This window comes from Crocodylus siamensis, chromosome 2 (assembly GCF_052110815.1).
Source record: "Crocodylus siamensis isolate JL-2025a chromosome 2, ASM5211081v1, whole genome shotgun sequence".
NCBI lineage: Eukaryota > Metazoa > Chordata > Crocodylia > Crocodylidae > Crocodylus > Crocodylus siamensis.
In genome coordinates, this window is record NC_143396.1 from 151,339,391 (window position 1) to 151,360,110 (window position 20,720).

A 20,720-nucleotide genomic window follows, 5' to 3' on the forward strand; every position below is an offset into this window, starting at 1 on the left:
GCACTAAATGTTGTGGGCACTGTATTCTTTTCTGAAATATGCAAATGTATTACTCAGCCTGCAGATTTATATACTCACGTTGTTGAGAGAGGAATCTTCCTAGGATTAGAATAGGAGTCTCGACAGGAGTTCTTTATTTTTTTAAACTTTTAAAGCCAAAGTTATATGAAAATCATACGTCTCTCTGAAAGAAATAGTATCTGTTTTAAAAAACTGAGAAAGTTTAGAGGACATTTTGGTTAAAATGTAGGTGTTTGTAATTGGTGCACTGTCTTGTGTAGTGTTGATTTCACTTTTAACTTTGTACTGTCAATCTTTAATCCCTTTCTGTTTGTGTTAACAGCTTATACACAATAGGAGAAGCTATTTTACACGTTCAGAAATTACTGTCTTACACTTTTAGAAATTGACTGTTTTCAAAATGATAAAATGTTCAAGTGTAAGATATAAATTTGCATACATTATACCTCATAAACACCATAACTTCAAACTTGTATTATTTTCAGCAGTAAATGTACCTCAATAGCAATCTGTTTTTCTGAAGTTTATTGCAGCAAGGAATAAATATTTATTTTAATGTCATTTAACCTATTTGTTTAAAAAATATTGGCATACGGACAGGGGTTATAGGAAATAAAACTGCATTGGTTGGTTGAAGTTTTCTGTAAAAAAGTGTGTAAGCAGTGTTTTAAAAAATAGAGCTCTACTTAATAAATGTTGGAAAGGACTCTGAAATATTCACCGTAGTATAACAGCAGTATATGCAAATGGTTTAGCCACCAGCCCTTTGGCCTTGTATCATATCACATCTACACAGTTTCCAGTTTTAATCCATTAGAGCTAGTCTTCATGAGATTACTGGAACAGTGCATTGTGTTGCCTTTGGGGTGTTGTGTGTGCCTATAAAAAAGTTGACTTATTTCACAACTACATGGTAGACAACTCAAACCATCAGCTTGTGACCACAAACCACTATTTCAAGTACAGTGCATGTTACAGAAAGCAAACATAACGTAAATATTTTCTTTGCCCTTTATTTTTATGTGGTCAGTAATTACATCTGTTATAATGATAGATAAAAATAAAGTATATGTATAATGTCAATGGAGTTAGTTAGGAAGGGGAGAGAGAAATGTTTGTAATAATTCTCATTTTTCTTTGCTTTAAATTGTCTGATTTTGTTTTTGTTCAGATAACCCCTAACAAACCATAGTTTGGCATATGCACATTAAAAAATGTCTGCCTGTCTCAGTTTTTTTTGTTTTTCTGGAAGCTACAGTACTGTAAGTTGGCCAGTTGTGAAATGTGAACACATTTGGCTTTTTTCACTTCATCAGCAGACTGAGTGCTGTCCTGAAAAAAAAAAATGGAGGGAAAGAAAATATCATAGGCCAAAATGGAAAGCCATTAAAGTATTTTGTTTTTCTCAGTTGCGTGAGGATCTGTTCCATGGCTGATCACCCATGTAGTATAATCTGTAGTACTAAGGCTGTTGTCCTTCATAGATGAGTAGTCAGAAAAGGATGAGCTGACCTGAAGGATTCAAAGTTTAACTTTTTATTTAGTCAGTCAAAAGAGGAGTAAATTTGAAAGCACTCCAATTCCTTGCCTTAAAAAAATGTTTGAAACAAAATACCTACAATTTAGGGGAAAGCTTTCCAGCCTGATCTGTTTTAAAGGTGGTGGTAGAAGAGGCCATTATTAGAACAAGGCCACCAGCAAGTTAGCATTGTATTTCCATCCCATTTTTTTTCAACAATTAAGAATTTCACAATAAAATTCTCTGTGACCTTAAATATGACAGATTTTGACTAGAAGCACATACTTCATTTTTTAAATCAGTTTAAAAATGATTGTATTGTCATTTCATATTGCACTTCAATTTATACTTTATAAATAATTTTGGAAAATATGGAAATAGCTAAAAATCCCAAGTAAACCTAACTAGCTGCCAAGCTTCCCTATGTTCGAGTCTCTGATTTAATTGACCTTTGCAAATCTATCAGCTGAGGACTTGCTTTTCTGCATTTTGATGTTCTGTCTTCAGGATGTTTGATTCTCTTAAGTCCAGCCAGTCATGAATTTTGAACACGGTAGCAAGTAGGGTAAACGTAATGAACAATAAATGTACTTGATGGGTTAAAGGCAGATATATAATGTTCAAAGACCATAGACAATGTTTTTAAGATAAATTTAATCCTTAACTCAATTATTTGTACCATATTGTTGAAATTTATAAATGAATAATTAATGAAGCCTATTCTTTGGTAGCCTCATCCAGAATTTTATCCTGTCTACAGTGACAGTAGCATGTGAAAATATAGTTTCAACTTTCATTAAGTGTTTTCTGACAACAGCCAAACCTTAATACAATTTTAACATATTTTTAAGAGTGAAAATGGATTAAAATTAGAATCCAAAGAATAATGTTTGCCGGATATATTGCCTACAGTAAGGAACAGACTAATTCATTTCCCTCATAAGGCTATGCTGGAAGTTGGAATGTCTTGAATTGCATTAAACATCACAAAAATTCATCACACAGGAACAGTGTGTTTATAGATCATATCTGATTGTGTTTGTTTGGGCTAAATGGGTGGATTATTTATGCAGGTTAAATTATAGTTTAATCTAAAAAAGAACAGATGGGTTTCAGTTTCCTGTGTATTTTGTGTATTCCTTATGGCATTTCTGCTGTCTGTAAATGATGATGATGACTACTTGCATAGACAGTATTACACAAACTTTTAGGAAGCTTAAAACTGAAGAATAAATTTGACATAAAAACACTTTGCTTTTGCATGTTGGTTTGCAAGTAAATGCAAACTATTGGCTTTTAAGTGATGTGAAACTACCATTAAATTGAACATTCTCTCTCCATTTTGTCCTGAAGAGCCACCAAGTTCCCCTGAAAATTTAGAACATATATTCAGCTTTGGGTTTTTCAGCTTTTCATATTTTCCCTCTTTAGACGGACATTTACTTGTTTACAATTTACATTTACATTTACAATTGTCTCTTAACTGAGCTTGAAGAAAATCTTTATACAACACGGTACCTCAATTTAGTGTAAGGGCTGTTAGTAATGAACAGATTCATCTGTGGATCCCACCCCTGTCCAGCCCCCATACAGATTTTTTCAGATGTTTATCTCCCTGGGAAGAAGGCATCATGGCTGTTTGCAGACGTTAACAAAACAAAAAAAATACATGTTTTACCAGAAGAAGCAGTGCATTACCTTGACCCGGCTCTGCAGCATCTGTATAGATTGGGTGCTTCAGTGGAGTTTTTTGTTGTTTTTAGCTAATAGCTGGTTGAATCAGCTTTAGGTAAAAGCTCCAAAAAAGCCCCACTAAAGCGCCTGAACTATACAGACACTGGACAAGCCTGGATCCAACTAATGGGCTGCCTCTTCTGGGCTTGTGCCAGACTCAGCAGAGGGGCATGCAGAATTTAAAGCAAAGCACCATTTTATTGATTTGTTTTTTTCAAATGTCTGAAAGCAGCCCATGTGTCTATACTGTCTGTGCCCCAGGCCTTTTCTTCCCTAATCCTGTCTGTCTCACCCTATTAGAGTTTCTGAAAAAATATTATTGCCTCTACTGTAGTAACATGCTCTCATCTTCAAGTAAGGCAGTGATTAAACAGTAAGGAGGAGGACCTGCCCACTTCTCACACTTCGGGCTTTTCAGGGACTTGGGGAAAAATGGACTATGTTAATGTTTTGGCACTCATTGCCACGTAAACCCTAGATTGGGTCTGCAAAAAACTCTTACCTATAAAATCTCCAGAGCATTCTGGTAAAGTTGGATGTACCAAATGGCAACATCTTCCTAAAAGTATTTGTTTGTTTATTCAATTTATATGCGGGTTTTTCTGAATCAAGCAATTCTGCTATGTGCTCTGGTATGGAAATATGCTATAAACCAATACAGCTATCCATGGGTAAAACAGATGGCCATTTAAAACATGTAAACAGCAGTACCCATTTGCAGAATCCTATTGATTTCAATATTAGGGGTAAGAATTTTTGTGGGAGTAGTCTTATGTTCACACATCACCAAGTTGTTCCCCGCCACCTTGCATTTAATAGCAGCCCTGAAAATGGCAGGGCTTAATTGCTTTCAGGGCTGCTTATAAAAGCATGGCACTGGCATAGGTAATGATGGACTGGAATGATTAAACTGTTCACTCAGCCTGTTGGGCAATTTCCAGATTGCCAGAAGGGAGCTGGCCATATGTGGCTTAGGTAGTATAACTGGATGGGGATAGTAGCTTGTTTGTTTTACATGTATGAACCACTTTTTTTTTTCATCCTAGGGCTACAACTTTTGTCTAGCTAGTCATAGAGACTACAACATTATATTAAGGATGCAGATAGGCATTCATTTCTAGGGATAAGAATGCCCTGAAATTTCTCTGAAATTCTTACAGCTAGAAAAATTATCCTGGGAGTTGGAGTGTGCATGCATCCCAGACCCCTAGTTGGGAAGCTATACAGGGCAGCTCTCCAGCCACCGGACATGAGAGGGCTGCTCCCTGAGCTACCCCACCCTTAGGGAAAAAGCTGATTAATTGACAGCTCATCCTCTCCCCTGCCTGGGAAGAGGGCAGGCAGTCAATAGACAACCCCTGGTTTTTAAATCACCACATGAGCAGCACAGATGGGCTGAATGCAGTATGATTTAAAGCCAATGGTGCAAGGGAAATGGCTTCTTGAGAGTCTTCTTGGACCCTGTCCCCTGCCCTGCCAGCTTTTAAATATCCCAGCTGGCAGTCCACACAACATTTAAAAGCCCCTGGGACTGGGAACCTGGGTAGAGAGAGACTCCTCAGGCCTAAATTCCAGCCCCACTGGGTTTGAAATCACTCGGCAGGGAAAATTCCTGCACTTTCCCCCTCACCAGTCAGCTGATTGACAGGACAGGAAAGCCATTCTCCCATAGTGGGAACTTGTTTAGGGAAAGTTCCCACTGTAGGAGAATGCCCCCCTCCTCTGTTCAGCTGGTTGGTGGGAGGTGGGAGAGGTTTTCCTTGCGGGGTTCCCACAGGACTCCCTGACAACTCACTCCCTAGGTGGGCTACGAGGGAGACACTGCTCTCCCTCCATTTCTTTTGGAGGGAGGGATGGAGGGTGGAAGGGAGAGCAGAGGACTATAGGATATTGGGTGGACTCCATACCTGAGAGAAACAGACAACCGTTCAAATTAGATGGGGAGGAGAGCAGTTTTCCCTTTAGGAATCCTTCTAACTTTCTTGCAGAAGAGCTGGTTCTCTTACTCAAGAAATTTCTTGAATTGCAGTACATTCTCTCTCTGAGCCAGGAGAAAAGCTTTTCTCCCAACACAAATGTGGTGCTTGTACATGGCCAAAATGAAGATGCCTGAAAGAAGAATGCAGGGTGAGAGTATTCATTAGCACCAGACTTTCCCCCTCTTAAGTATGAATATACTGTTGATAAAATAAATATTGGATATGTCTTGTATCTGGTTAACAGGTGTTGCTTCATTGTAATTTTGGAAGCATAAGGTAGGTTTACTTAGTCTGTAAATTCTTGATTTGGGCTTGTAATTTTTGTATAGGATTTTTCTGAACTTTATAGTTGCAGTTTTAATTTCCTAAACAGCAAATGGAAATAGATCTGTCAATGTCTGTTGTATCCAAAGGTATGTATAAATGTTAAAACTGGCTTGCATGCATTTATAGGAATGTAGACTGAAGTCTAATTTTGATTTGTTTCATAAAACAGTAGCATACTAAAAGAGGTAAGGAAGGTAAACCTGATTTTTAGATTAAATACTAAGACTAAGGGTTAATTTAAATGATATCTGTCAAGGGAAATCCAAAGGAAGACCTTTGTCAGTCTAGTAACAGTAGTTTTACAGTACAGAAATTTGTTAGGCCTAACTTGGTTTATCGTGAATTTGAAATCTGCTATGTTAGATATAAATACTTACCAAAGTGTGTTTTTGAGATTTAATTTCTGATGCATGTAAATTAGACAATTGCTTGGTATACTTTTCCAAGTTGGTCAAAGGCATTTTCTGTCAATTGAAGAACAGGAAGTTTCATGAACAAAACTCTTGGGGGGAAAAAAATGTTTTGCTATTCTAATAATATAACTATTATTTACTATAGGTTTGATGATCCTGTATTAGATTCCACTGAAGAGTCAATATTTTGTGTGTTGCTGTTGTGGGTCTGGTGCATCTTTCAGATAGTTGGCAACTTGGATCTATGGGCATGAGCAGATGAAACGGGGCCCTAAATTGAAGCAGTGGGTTTTAAAAAACACCATTTCAATTTAGGACTGATTAAATCCCCACGTCATGCACGCACCTCACGGACTTACCTGCCTCTCCAGTGGGGAGGAGATGAGATAGGAGAGCAAGCTGCCGGCAGGTGGAACCATCCCTGGGCTGCAGGGAGGTGGGGAGGGCTGGTTCTTCCCTCCTTGGCTCGGGCGGTCCTGGGGGGCCACTGCAGCTGTGGAGGGAAGCCCATGCAGCTCGGGCAGGCAGGTAGGCTCCAGGCTGGGGGGGGGGGGGGGGGGGGGCGGAGATCAGGTTAACTGCTTTTCATGGTCAGAGCCTGTTTTTCTGGGCAGCTGCCAGGCTGCCTGTAGGGCTTCCTGCAGAGCCATGGAACTGCATGGAGCCTGGTGCTTTGTTCTGCAGCTGTAGAGGCAGTTTGCTGCACCCCAAGTCATTTAAGGTGCATTACGCCACCAAATTTCCTACAGCAGCTGGAACTGATGCGTGATATGCTGCCAAGGTGTGCAAACACCGACACCATTAAAGCAGTGCAAAAGCATTTAGCCCGCTTTGAAATGTCGTATGCACATACCTCTCCTTTCATCTACACACAGCCCATGACTCTAAACTTGGGGGAGGGGAGGGAGCAGAGGAGAAAGTAACAGTGAGAAAATGTCTGTAGATATGCATACAAAAAAGGGGAGGGTTCCTCCAACCAAGACCCTTGATTCTTTCACTCAGTCCACTGATCCCATTGCTAAATTGGCATCCTCAAATCAATGTTAAGTTTTGACATATTGGGGCAGGAGGCAGATCACCAATGCCTACAGAGATGCTTGGGATACTGAGGGCAGAGGTTTTCTTTTAAAACTGTATTAATATCCATCCTAGTCCTAAAAAGACTGTGTCCTACCTATGTTTGAGGAAGCATTCTATAGAGGTCTGGATGCATTTTGCATTTCAGCCTGAACAGTGCATTTCTTTTTGTACTGTTTTGCATAACCACCATAATGTTTTTCACATGTCTTAGTGGCTCAGGTTTCTGGGTGAGCATTTTTATGCATAAATTGCATATTATAGTTTGAAGTCAACAAAGCCAAGACAAACTTTAAAAAATGTCTGGGCACACACATTTATTTCCAAGTCTCAAGTATATTTGGGGGGAAAATAAAATAATAGCGTGCAATCTGACTCCAGATGTGAAAAGAACATTATGAACATTCTAGGGTTTTTTTTCAGAAGTTAAATCAACTTTATTTCTTTTTAGGAACAGTATTTTAAAACATTTAATTTAGACTACAAAGTAGGTTTGCAAATTTTAAAGAAATGCTAGTCTGTGCATATTGGCAAAATACAAATAAATAAATGATTTTTAGTCTCCAATCTTGTAGTTTTACTGTTAAAGAAACTTTGGCTATCATGCCAAACATCAAATTCTAATCACCTGACAATATCACAACAGCACTATTTAGAAAAGAGTGACACAGACTTAACTATTTTATGCATCTCTACACACCTCACTTTCTTCTCTTCCCAAATATTCTTTTTAGTCTACCCACCCCCATTACAGAGATTTTAGGAAACGTAACAGCTGGTGATTCGGTTGTCTCCTTCCTTGTTAAGTAAGTAATACTCCCAGGTCCAGTAATAGCAAATAGCAAAATGTAAATTTCTTGATGAATTTTTAGGGGCAATAGTATGAGTTAAAAATGAAAACTAACTGTTGAGCCAACAGATTTTGAACAATACTTTTTTTATAAATATATTTAACTTTGGAATGGCATGTTTCCTGATAACTGTAGTCATAAAAGGAATCTTATTTTTGTTGCTTTTTTCCCTTGTTGCTTTTACTCCTGTAAATTGACAACTCTGTGACTAGAAGTGATTAATGACATACCCCTGTGCTTCATGGGTCTTGAGGTCAGTAGTCTCATAGGCTAGAAATTCTGTGGGAAACTGGAGAACAGATCTGTTCCTTACAAGGAACAAAAAACCTCTCTCTTTTCAGGATTATTGTTGATGTGTACATGATGTGTCAACCATGATGAACAAAATATCTAAGACAAAGTGTAAATGATCTTTATGCAGGTTGCATATTTGTTTAGCCATCATATTATATGCATTACACACATTCACTTTTGTGAATTAGCAATTAATATCTACACTTGTTGCATTAGACTTTCCTGGCACACAGTAGTTTTATTAGTAGAATCTAGTCTGTTCTGAAACTAAGTGGCCTTTATTGGAAGGGTAAACATTTTGATGGTATTAAAGTTGAGAATGTTTGAATAGCATTAGAAACCAATTCTCACTTTCATGCTTTTGTGCTAGTGATCATAGTGCTAATCTGGGCAGCCTAACACACCTACTTACATAAATTGTAACCTCATTTATCTGGTAAAAGATTAACTGAAACAATTCAATATTTTGCAGTATTTTTGCACCTCACTTATTCACCTATTCAAAACATGCAAGCTAAAGTACCTCTGGAAAATCGGACCTGTATGGTTTAAAATAGCATATAATTGCTTCTTCCTGACTTAATTCTTGGGATACTAGATTTCAGAGCAAGTACCTAATGTAGCCAGTGACTACTGAAAAATGTCACATAGCCATTCTTTCCCTGGTGCTTCAAGAAGAGGCTAAAACTGATCAGCAGCAATGTCTGTGAACTCGGACACTGTTTTTTATAAACAAAACTGTTCTGTATGTAAATGCAAGAGTGTGTGTGTGTGTGTGTCTAGAGATATATATCTCTCTATATATATCTGTGTGTGTGTGATCTATATCGATATAGATATAAACTTTACATTTTAAAATGCATGCATTTTAGTTAAGGCCATTGTACCCATGATATATTGCTAGCATAGCCATGGTGTTGAATAATTTGCGAGTCTTTTGTCTACTTCATTGCTACCATTATGACTTCCTTTCTCTATCCTCCCCAAATATTTCCCCAAAGATACTGCTGTTGCTTGTTATTATCTACCAATAATTTGCAAATTATGTTAAATTTGCCTTTGAGGATGTGAGACCCTATGAAATGCCCGTACAACATGACTAGGGATGGGGTTGCCCCAAAATTTCATAGGCAGAATATGGGTTCAGTCATTTTGTGAGTGGAGTGCAGCACCCCCTCACCCCCCTGATTGACCAAGGGGGCCTGTTGGCCCTGCTCCTTGCTGCTGGTTGGCTGAGGGCTATCTGTCATGCAACCCCACCCCTTGCTGCTGATTGGTGGAGAGGGACTGGGCCACATAACAAGCAGCCTTTACAGCCAACCAGTGGCGAAGGGTGGGGGCAGCAGCCATTTTGCTGGCAACCCTTTGAAGGAGCAGTTCCCCCCCCCTTCCTTGCCATTTTTTCCTGCCCCAGCGAGCTAATGCAGTGCTCTGTAAGTTTTTTTTGTTTGTTTGTTTGTTTTGTTTTTTCCCCATGGATTTCATGGATTCAGCAGATTTCATGGAATCCATGAAATCATGAATTTGGTAGGTCTCTAAAGATGAGACTATATAAAAGCACCTATAGTCATTTCATTTGGCTGAATTCCTTTAAAAGCAGAGCTGTTGTTTTCGCATCGAAGAGAAAGTCTGTGTAGAGGGTAGTGTTCTGTTAAAACACAGTCTGTCTCTCTGTTAGCGCTAAGTTAAATGAAATTTCTTTTTTCTTCATAAATGCATAACAGTAAGCAAACTGTTGAGCTAATGGCTCATAGCCATTAAAAATTATAGTTAATCTAAAACTTGAACTGTACTGAAAATGGCTTCAACTTTGTCACGTATTGGATATATAATCAAGTTTGCACACCGAACTGTGCTAACATTGAATGGCACCCTTGCAAGCATCTCATGGCAGCCTGGGACACTGCATCACCCTGGTTGAGACTCACTGCTCTAAGCATAATGTAAATAAAACAATTCATACATGCGAGTGGGGGGGGAACTTAAAAAGAAAAAAATATGAGTAAAGAAGTTGCCAACAAATGAAGTACATATATTTTTTAATTTGTAATTTTTTTTTTTATTTCTGTTGTAGAGTGGCTTCTACAACAAAACCTGAACCTGTTACTGTGCAAAAGGTATGTTCCTCTTTGTAACTGAAATAAGTACTGTATACCACTAACTTCCATCAAGCCCTAATCTTGACATGACTCATTCAGACTGTGCTCTTAGCACCTGCTTTAGGGTTTTTCTACATGTACAAAGAACAAAAAATCACATTGCTCTTGTTAGGGTGATATTTGTGTATTTACAGAAAACATGACATTTTTTAAAAGCTGTAAATAAATGCATTGACTCTTAGCTTTTGGTCACCACGCTTCTATTACCTGACCATCTTTTCTTAGCTTAGTGACAGGCTCTAAGGTAGCCTTCATCCATCCCCAAAGAAAGTACTGTAGTTTTGTTTTGTTTTTCCAAGCAAAGACCATGACCTTTCTTTGTATGTGAAAAAAGTTGTAGAGAAAGCATTTCTTTCCCTTCGGCGTTGATCTAGTTTTGGGCAGTGCTTTGAGCATTGCTCTATCCCCCACTTTGTCATGGTAGGGTAGAGTAGAGTATATAGGCAATATTACATGCGTTAGGTTCCCTTTTTAAAACACAAGTATTTGGTTAAAATATTTTCGGGGAGGGTAGACATGAAGATTAGTTTCCTCAGCAGATATAAATAAGAAAATTATCAGCTTAGTGTTATGGAAATACATATAGAAAAAAGAAACATTTTCCCACTTCCACTGGTTATGGGATGGCAGGGGGAAGTTAAAAAGATCTCCCTCCCCACCCCCCCTGCCTCCCCACACACACACTTAACAAAATGTTGAAATACATGCAACACATAGGTCTAAATTTCTGTTCCCTGTGGTAGCTAAACTATGTAACCAGCTTATTGGTTTTCTTGTGCTTCTAGCTCCTAATTGAAATTCTTGCACATCACAACCTTTCTCTCTCCCCGCTTTCCCCGCAAATTGTAAATTCCTCAGTTCGTTACCTGGTGTTGGCTCTTCTTTTCACCAGATCTTTACAAATGTAATGTGTAGGGATTTCAGCTGCTTCCCCAAACAAAATGGATGTTATTAATAGCCAAGTACACCTTTCTTCTTGTCTAGCATTTGGATTTACATCAGTGAAATATTATGTGCTAATACTTGCAGTGATAGCCTTAGGGTATGGACAAATGCACTTATCCGAATAAAAAAGGAAGGGGGGAGCTGCCTCTCAGGAGCATGGATTGGCTGTTATGTAGGAATACATACATCCTGTAGGAATACAGATTAGCTAAATTGTTTCACCCTTGATCTTCTCTGAAGCAAGCTTCAAGTTTGAATGATTTTTTTTTTTTACACTGGCATCCCTATAGAATTGTACAGGCACAACACTTTCATCATCATAGCCTGAATCAGTAGTTCTTGATCATGATAGAGTTGTTATATCTGTCTCTACCTTTAGTCCTTTATGCTAGAAGCCTTTGGAAATCAAGGTCCTTGATTAATTTCCCCAATTAGCATCCAAGTGGCAGACTGCAACATTAAGAAAATTGTATTATTTGGGTGCATGTACCCAAATATATTTTGATTGTTTTTGACAAGTAGAATTTGAAGTTAAAAATTAAAGAAGAAAACCTGTGGAATATAGTAACCAAATATTATTTGCGTGAATCATCTGCTGGGTTTCACATCTGAGTGGGTCTGTTCCTTAACTATTAAATGTGATTTGAGGCAAGTGAATCTTGAATGAGAAAAGAGAAATCAGTGACTTGATTTTGAGTTGCTTGCATGTGGTTGTATCCTTGCTTCCCTTGAATGCATGTCCTGTCCTTTTTAAAGCAAAATGGAGGTGAAGTTTGCAGCTGTAACAACAGTTTCTGTCTTTTATTTCAAGCCAGTGGGATTATCTCCTCTGCTTCCAATGAAAATGTCTATTCAGGATTTTGCATGTGGTTGGTGTTTTTGTGTATTTCTTTTTTTTTTTTGCATAGGGAGAACTTAAAGAAGTAGTCAAACCTGTGCCCATTGCATCTGCTGTTGCACCCAAAGTAACTTCCACAGTGAATGTTGCCTACAATAAGGCACCGAGGCCATTTGGAGCTATCACTTCCTCAAAAGTCACATCCATTCCATCATCGTCGTCTGCCTTTACCCCAGCCCATGTGACTGTTCCATCATCACATGCTTCCCCTCCTCCACTGGCCACTGTCACCCCTCCCCCATTTGCTGCATCTGGACTGCATGCTAATGCAAAATCTAGTACTGATCAGCGTTCACCTGCACTGAGCGCTGTTAAAACTGCAGTTAATATCCCACGGCAGCCTACCACATACAATACAGCCCTGAATGCGCTTTCCACCGGGAATGTCCAGGATGTGACAGAAGGGCAAAGAAGAGGATTCAAAGAGAACCAGGGTGACAGTAAACAGCAAAATGGGTAGGTGGCTTCAGGGCACTGTTTGCTGTAAGGGACTTCTTTTCCAGGATGGTTTGTGAGCTTTGTTTAAAGGGATAAAACGCATCGTGAATAAGTTATGTGGTTTTCAGGTGCCGCCTCTAAATAAGGTAAGTGATACTATTAGAGGACAGTTTTAAGTATATAGGGACCAGCTTATTGGATGAGTTTAGCCCACTTCTTTTTGCCATGTAATCTCTACTATCTAATTCCACTTTTAAAAATATCAGTTGTAATCATTCATTTGATGCGTTTTGAACTTTACAACAAACTCTTTTTTTCAAGTCTTAACATGGTTAAGAAAGCAGCAAGCACCCAAAAATGGGAAGTTATTTGTCAAGAAGCATCATATGGGATTTTTAAAGCCAGGAATAAAAAACAGAATAACCTTGCTCTTGAGTATGATGTACATAATTGTGGGGAAGAGAGAATATTAAATTTTGGGCAGGGAATTTGGAAGTCCTGATATATGTATAGGAAGTGTCTCAAATTTGAACTGATTCTAATTTTTCAGTAATATAAATGAAACTCTTAGTGAAATTCAGGTACATTGAAATGTCTAAAGTCAGCACAAAAGTGAAGTAATATCTTAAAATATCTTAGCAGTCCAGGTATGTCAAAGAGAAAATTCTGGATATCTTATCATTTGAAATCATCTTGAGACAAAAAAGGGCTTGAGTTTTAGCACTGTAAATTCAAAGATTCACTGAGCATTAAATCCTGTAGAAGCATGTTTTAAAGTATAATTGTTTGCTTTTATTGTCCGTCTTGTGGCTTTCTTTTAACTAGATTTCTGAAGCCCAAAAACTACATTTTCATTAATAGGGATTTAAAAAGTGAGCTATTGTCAATATTCTTCCATTTCTTCTGTTTAAAGGTCATCTGAAAAACAAGAAAAATGTAGTCCTGCTACATATATCTTTTTCAATGTATGTTGGTTTTGATGCTGAACATGAGTAGAAACCTGCAAAGAGATAAACATCTTTATCTGAACTAAAAAACACAAAATAAACTTGTGGTTTTAGTTAGACCGCTTAACGTTAAAAAAAATCAAAAACGAACTTTGTCTGAAACATTCCTGTTATGTATCGGAACAAATCTCTTCCTCGTGTTCATTCATATAATGCAGTACTTATGCATTTTATATCACTGTTGTCATGGTAACTTTTAAGACTCTCTCAAACAGATGATGGCAAGATTCCACACTGCTGCAAAAGAGAGAAAGCAGGAGGTCCTAAAGACTTGCTCAGTACTGGGAGACTTAAATATGCTTTGGCAAATCATGCATATCCTTCCAGGAAAGCTGCTTTTGCAAATGGGGACCTGGCTTTTAGCTACAGTAATTAGCGCTGTGTATTGAGGATCAGGGGGAGAAAGCCAGTACCAGAACTGGGGCTCCTGCTGGGACTGCTCAAGGCAGAAAACTGGCACTTCAGAAAGAAAGGAAGGATGGCTGGATAAAGACCATATATGCATAATAAGATGTTTAGTGAAAAAATAATACTGTATGAAGAAAATGCTGGATGATGGATTAAGAAATTCCTGTCTTCCTGCCAGTCTTAACGGATAGTTCTGGTCTGAGAACTTGGAAAAGGTTTGGGGTTGTTCAATTAGACTTTATAACTAGGGTGACAAAATAGCATGCTGGGCCTACAACTTGGTTGAGCACCCCTTTAAAATCTTTTGTCTTAGATTTAAAACAAAAAATGATAAAGCCACATGGATGTGCATCTGTCTATGTAAAACTGATTGCAGTCTGCACAGTCATAGTGGTAATTAGTAAATGAAGTTCTTCCTGACTTAGCACAGGATTGGTGGATTATTTTTGGAAGAACTGGACAGTCTGAAAAAAAGTTCCCTTCTTATGTACATATTAAGCTATTTTGTTTTCTGAGGATAAAAAAAGGTGAGGTACCTCTAGTTTAAAACAGCATTATTGAGCAAAAGAAGTCTCTAGGTTTTGCAGTACTCAAAATATTTTGTTTTCAAATGTTGATCGAACCCTTATTAGTATAACGGAATTTGCTTACCCATGAAGGAGATGCAGAGCTGATTAAATGCTAGGACAAGTTACACTGCCCTTTTTATAAATATATTTAGACTGGTGTAATTCAATCTGTTTACAGAAGACCTAAGTAGTAGCACATCACACTCTTACGTCTAGTGTACTTTGGGAATATCTGTGAACAAGCGATACTTTTTAGCTTTTATAGCTGAAGAACAGAATACTTTTACAGACCATTCTGCTCTCCCTGTAAGTCGTATTTCATTCCACTCAAGTCAATGGAGCAGCCTCAGAATTTTATGCAGGTATGAACGAGCTGAATCTAGTGTAGTGCTCTTTAAAGTAGGGTAAAATTGTTTCTGAGTTTAAAAATGATTTCTTGTCTTTAATTAAAAAGAGAGATGTCTGAACATTCTACAGCAGATGAAAATCTTAATTAATATAACTATATATGCATATCTGTAACAAAATATATAAGATTAAAAGTAGGAGGGGAGCTGTCTGAGGGGAAATAACTAGTGAGAGTAAGTCTTAGCACCCTGGCAGTTAGGATCTGTGATGAATTGACAGCTAGAAAGGAAAGGTCCTGACTGCTGCTATCATTTTGAGCATGTGTAAATCACTGCCACTATTACAAAATTTATTTCAAAACTTGTCAGCTCTAGTTCACTGAACAAAGCTAACAACACATCTCTATTAAGCTCTGGATGGTTTCTGAATGATACTCACACTAATTGATTTATCATGTAGCTGTTTGGAGCTCTCATGTAATAAAGTGTCGTGCCACATATAATGAACTTCTCATGCTGAGAATGTTAAAGTGGCATAGTTATTCCAAAATATGACATTTCATCATGCTGAAACCTTATTAAACATGAAGACTGCAGCCCTACAAAAACCTTCTTTCTTCAAGAGATGAAAGATTTGCTATCCCTGTAGGGTGGGAAAGCGATTTATTTTCCATTCCTTAGGAGATGGGTTAAGGAAAGAGCTAATCGAATTCACCTGGCTGAGTTTAATTGTGCCTTTACCAAAACCTTCTTGCCAAATTACTTCTGCATGGGAACATGCTTGCTGCTTAAAACAGGTAAGACTGCTACAGATTCTCACTTGTTCCCAAAAGACAGGGCTGAAATTTTCACTTATAGGTTCCTGATGAACTCAACTCAGCACTAAAAGAAATCTGACCTTTTGCCAGAACTGGATTTGGAAGACTCTAGATCATAGGAAATACTGAGAATGGAAATCATAGCAATAATGCATTAAAAACTTCTTTTCCTTTGCAGGTAACAACAGTGACAAAGTTAGTATCAACAGCACTGGTGCTGAATTATCGTGGTTCGTGTTGTTGGAATAACCAGCATGTATGACTGTTTTGCAAAATCTGTATTTTGTAAAACAGCTTCAGCTTTATAAATAACCACATTTTAATATAATAAATTGTTTTTGTTTCTGCCTTGGACATGGTGTGATTTGGCTTTTCACAGTATTAAGTACTGAGCATTTATGTACTTATTTACAAAATATTTTTGTGTGTACTGATAAGTTATTGTTATCCCTATATATTTAATGCCAATTTAATGTTTAGGGAGGGTAAATTATGTGATTTGGGGACTGACAGGCATTCTGTTGCTAAATCAGCATAACTTAAAAATATTTCAGTTCTTAATATTAGATGCAATCAATCTTAATATTTTTTTTTTCATTCCCCATCTTTCCAACCAATATTGCCCTCTGTTCTTTCTTTCTACCTCACCTTGTTTCCTGCACTTCATCTCCAACTAAATGTAAATGTTATTCTGTGTTAGTCATTCCCTCCAACTATCTCAGTATACGGGTTTTCTTTTTTCTTCCTTGGCTCTGGCACCATCTTGCTGCCTCCTGAGTAATTACCACTAAGAGCCTCAGACTTTAAAAACATAATCTGGTACAAAGCGAAGAGAAACTACCCAGTAAAATACTTGGTTTGTGATGTAGCTTTTAATTAATGTTAGCAACTGTTTACTTGCTTGCATTCATTAATATAATTAATTGCATTAGAATGTATTTTAATATGTTGCTGCATATTAATTCCTGTACCTAAATTTACACATTGATACAGTCTTCTTTTTTCAGTTTAATAATTTCTATTAACTCTCTTTTTTGTTGCTTCACCTCATTTTGTCTGTGTATCTTACCTGTATTCCATCCTCCTGGAAACGCCATTCTTTTTTGTTTTCTTTCCTGTGCCCCTCCCTCCTTCAGTAATCTTGAGGATGTGTAAGTACTTCACTAATAGTATTTGTCACTTTCTTTGAATACTGCCTTTATATATAGTTTTGTATTATGTCTTTCCCATACCTTTTTGCTACTGTAACTTAACTATTACTTCATTGGGCTTTGTTTAATAGCCTGTAACTTGTTGGCAGGTTAGTAACAACTGTTCTTATACACTATCTTGCAGCTTTCTTTCTATGAAACAAATTAGGAGTTATATTTGGTGAGAAAAAATAAATTTGTTTACATAGGAATTACATGGGTGTGGGGGAAATCTCTAAGAGTGAGTTTATCAGAATACCTCTTCTAGGTCAAGCGTTGGCTGGCTACCATGTACAAAGAGTGGGCTGAAATAACAGGGTTTGGCCCTAAGGCAGGGTGCCACTTATGGCCCTGCTTCCCTTGCAGTTGTATGCCACTGAATGTCACCGAGTGAGCAATCTCATGATCCCCTTCCCTCCTTTCTAGCCGCTGCTCCAATCATTCGTGCCACCAGACAATGGTGGTGAGAAAAAGGGCAGGTGCAGTTAGAGTGGTGCAGATTCCAGAGCCCTCTGCTCTGGCCCTCTAGTCACCATGTATGTGCAGCCAGGTTCTGCACCCCCTACCTCCACAGTGCTGATAATCACCAATGACTGGATCCAGCCCATGGGCTATACATGGCCCACCCTTCTAGATAACATGTAAAACAAAAATAAATGAACACAGGCAGACTCCCAAAAGCAGATGCTTTGAGAGCATGAGTGCAGAGGTTAGGGATAAGATGTATAGTACCTACTCTCTGCTTTCCTTTTCCAAACTAGGAAATATTGCTGCCGTTTGTCCTAGTACCTAAGCCTACCTTCAAAATGCAAATTTCCTTGGAAGACTGACTGTATGTGAAATATTCTAGACAGGATTTTCCAAGTCACATGTAGTCACTATAGTCTCTTATCTTTCAGTGCAAGTCAGGCTTCTTATAATAGCTCTTTTAAAGATCTCCACCTACAGTTGTTAGGATATCCAGGTCCATTCCAGTCCTGATTGATCTTGACTTCATAAGTGGTGGCTGTTGGGTGACACATATGTAAAATTAATTTGTAGCCTTAGTCTACTTTCTAAGTAACAGTTGTCCACATCTCAGGATCTGCCACTATAATGGATACGATTGTCAATAGATTCTGTTGGGAACCTAGACTTTAATTTATGCTTTCATCCTTATGACTGAAGCACAAGAGGTTCCAGAGCAGAACAGAGTTATGCTAACAGATAGCATTGGAAAATTTGCATTACTTCAATTAGTGCTCTATTCTGTGAATAAAGGAAAGACTTAATTCTCCAGACTGTCACTCAAATGTTCTTTTACCCACACTAAATATGCCATTTTTAGTAATTTTTACTAAGTATATGGAAAATAATCATGGTCATTCTAGAAAGGGGTAATTTTTATGGCAAGATATGAATAATGTAGGTGGGTTTCTGTGTACCTTTTCACATTTTTTAAGAACTGCTTATCTTTTGCTTACGTTTTCTGACTTTTTTTTCTTTTTCTTTTTTCTCTCTTTCATTCCTGTTTCCAATTTCTTCTGCTTTCTTATTCTGTCAATACAAGGAAAAACCCACCTAAACGGTAAATATTTTAATATATATAACTTGATAATGTTGACTCTTTGGTGTTTTAACTATTTCGAGATTGTTACAGTGTATTACTTCATGGCATTACTTTGCAAGCAAAGCAAGTTTATGTGAACATGTAATATGTGAATGCATATTACTGTGTATGTTGTTATGTTCACTTCTGAATATCTGAGTTCAGTCAGAAGCTGCTTTTGTAATTTGTTTCAACTTCAAATGTAATAGTGATAATTTTGTCATGATTTACAGATGAAATCTCATGTCTTTGCTTTCACAACTATTCTTTGTTGAAACAGTCCACCAAGAAAACACGTTGTGGATACCTACACGGAGTTTTATCACATGCCCACTCACAGAGATGCCAGCAAGAAACGACTGATTGAAGATACTGAGGACTGGCACCCCAGGACAGGGACTACTCAATCTCGTTCTTTTCGTATCCTGGCCCAAATCACCGGCACTGATCATAGTGAGCATCTTTTTGGAGCTGTAGAATTAAATGTGGTTAAATAAATATATTGAATTTCTATATTCTGTGATGGCAGATATTAGAAGAGTAAAATGTTATTCCCTGAGTAAAAAGTAAATCCAGTAGTCAGTTTCTACTGTTTTTTGTGCATGTTTTGCATGAAGCAAAAGAAGGCTATATATACATACATATTTTATGTAAACCTCAGCAATGGATGGGAGACTTGGGGCCAGTGTAATACTAGAAACAACTTTTTAATTTGTTAATTAGCAAGATTCCAAGTAGAAATGTTAACTTGCATTTTCCACCCCCTATCTGAATGCCAGAAAAAAATGTTTTTTTCCTTCACTGTCTCTACACAGAAAGGGACACTTCTATTTAAAGATTGCCTTATTCTGAGCCCCAGAGGATAGGACAAAAATGGGTTTTGATATCTGATACCTTGGGCTCCACCAGGACTAGGTGTGAGAATTTCCGAGGGTTGAAAATTGGAGGATTCCTGTTTTCCAGCCGTTAAAAGCACTTACTTTTGTATTGGCATAACGAGATATGCACAATCATATTCTGATTTTAAGATCCACTGTGGAAACTAGTGATCTAGGTAATTATAAAATAGTAACCATTTTTGTTCCCTTTTTTCTCTTTCTTCATTTTTTTTTCCTTCTCAATTAATACCTTTTCATTTTTTAGATGGATTTTTTTAATTAAGGCAGCCTAGGCCAGAATTTTAAAAGTTTTTAAGTGCCTTTAAGTGTCCAGATTGTTTTCAAAAAGTGCTGAGGAACTAAACTCCCACTGAAATCAAATGGAAGTTCCATACTTCTGAAAATCTTATTGGGTACTTCATGTTTTTACATTCGTTTGTAGGTGTTTTCGAAGTGGCAATTTTTAAAATCTAAAATAGTTTTTCTTTGATATTTAAAATGTATGTATGATGTCTTTCAAAGGAATAAGGTTTTAGAAATTTAAAAATTTCATTGCAGTGAAAGAACCAGAAACTGACTCTACAAAGAAGACAAAGTAAGTTATGTTTTCTTTTACTGATATCTAGATTTGGAGTGATCTTAATTTTTTGCATGGCTTTTATTTTTAATTGGCAATATGTTATAGTTTGTGCCTGTTAAGCTGTTGAAGTTTTTAAGTTATGTTTCTGTTGCACATGGATTATGTATTAGTATATTAATCATGTAAACATGTAAAAGCATGTAAAAATCAAGATCTTTGTCTGCTGAGATTGGCTTTGAAGAACTTTGTTTTGTAGAGTCTACTATATACAGGTTTCTGCAGGAGTTTAAGCTTTTGGTTATGCATTCTGTCACTACACTGGTATTTTTTCCTTCACATATAACCTGGCATTTCTGTCTTGTAATAGAGAATCAGCTTTATGGAACTTGGATGAATAGTTGTTCTGGAAAAATTTTTACTAATCAAAGTGGTGACTAAGTGTCCAATTTAATACCTGCTGAAGTCAATGGGAGTCTTTCTACTGACTTAACCTGCATTGGATCAAACCTTAAGACTAGGGACAGAAGTTACATAAACCAGTTTAAGTGATCAGAAACTGGTTTAAACCTGTAAGAGAACAGAAGTTCAGTGCACATAAACCGCTTTCAGAATGACCAAAACTGGTTTAAGATAAATCTGGTTGGATGTAGTTTCAGACTTTAACTGATTGAGGTCAAACC

General features: G+C 37.4%; 1 protein-coding gene and 1 long non-coding RNA gene across 15 annotated transcripts in view; one reads left to right on the forward strand and one right to left on the reverse strand.

The window, feature by feature from the left end:
• PDLIM5 (PDZ and LIM domain 5) overlaps positions 1-20,720 on the forward strand; it is a 190,460-nt gene that overhangs the window by 93,444 nt on the left and 76,296 nt on the right. For 7 of the 14 annotated variants that reach the window (XM_090037097.1, XM_090037084.1, XM_090037092.1 and 4 more), the window contains exons 4-8: positions 10,290-10,332; positions 12,228-12,673; positions 18,544-18,561; positions 18,863-19,035; positions 20,019-20,055. In XM_090037097.1, the coding sequence (XP_089893223.1) occupies positions 10,290-10,332; positions 12,228-12,673; positions 18,544-18,561; positions 18,863-19,035; positions 20,019-20,055 (717 nt within the window). Of the gene's footprint in view, positions 1-10,289; positions 10,333-12,227; positions 12,674-15,982; positions 16,000-18,543; positions 18,562-18,862; positions 19,036-20,018; positions 20,056-20,720 lie in introns of all 14 variants that reach the window. The other 7 variants (XM_090037090.1, XM_090037094.1, XM_090037089.1 and 4 more) reach the window with 4 other exon arrangements.
• Positions 6,229-12,219, reverse strand: LOC149870913 (uncharacterized). The gene is made up of 3 exons (XR_016440868.1): positions 11,241-12,219; positions 6,353-6,533; positions 6,229-6,264 (listed from the first exon to the last, which is right to left on the reverse strand). It is a non-coding gene; the product is annotated as an uncharacterized LOC149870913 (long non-coding RNA).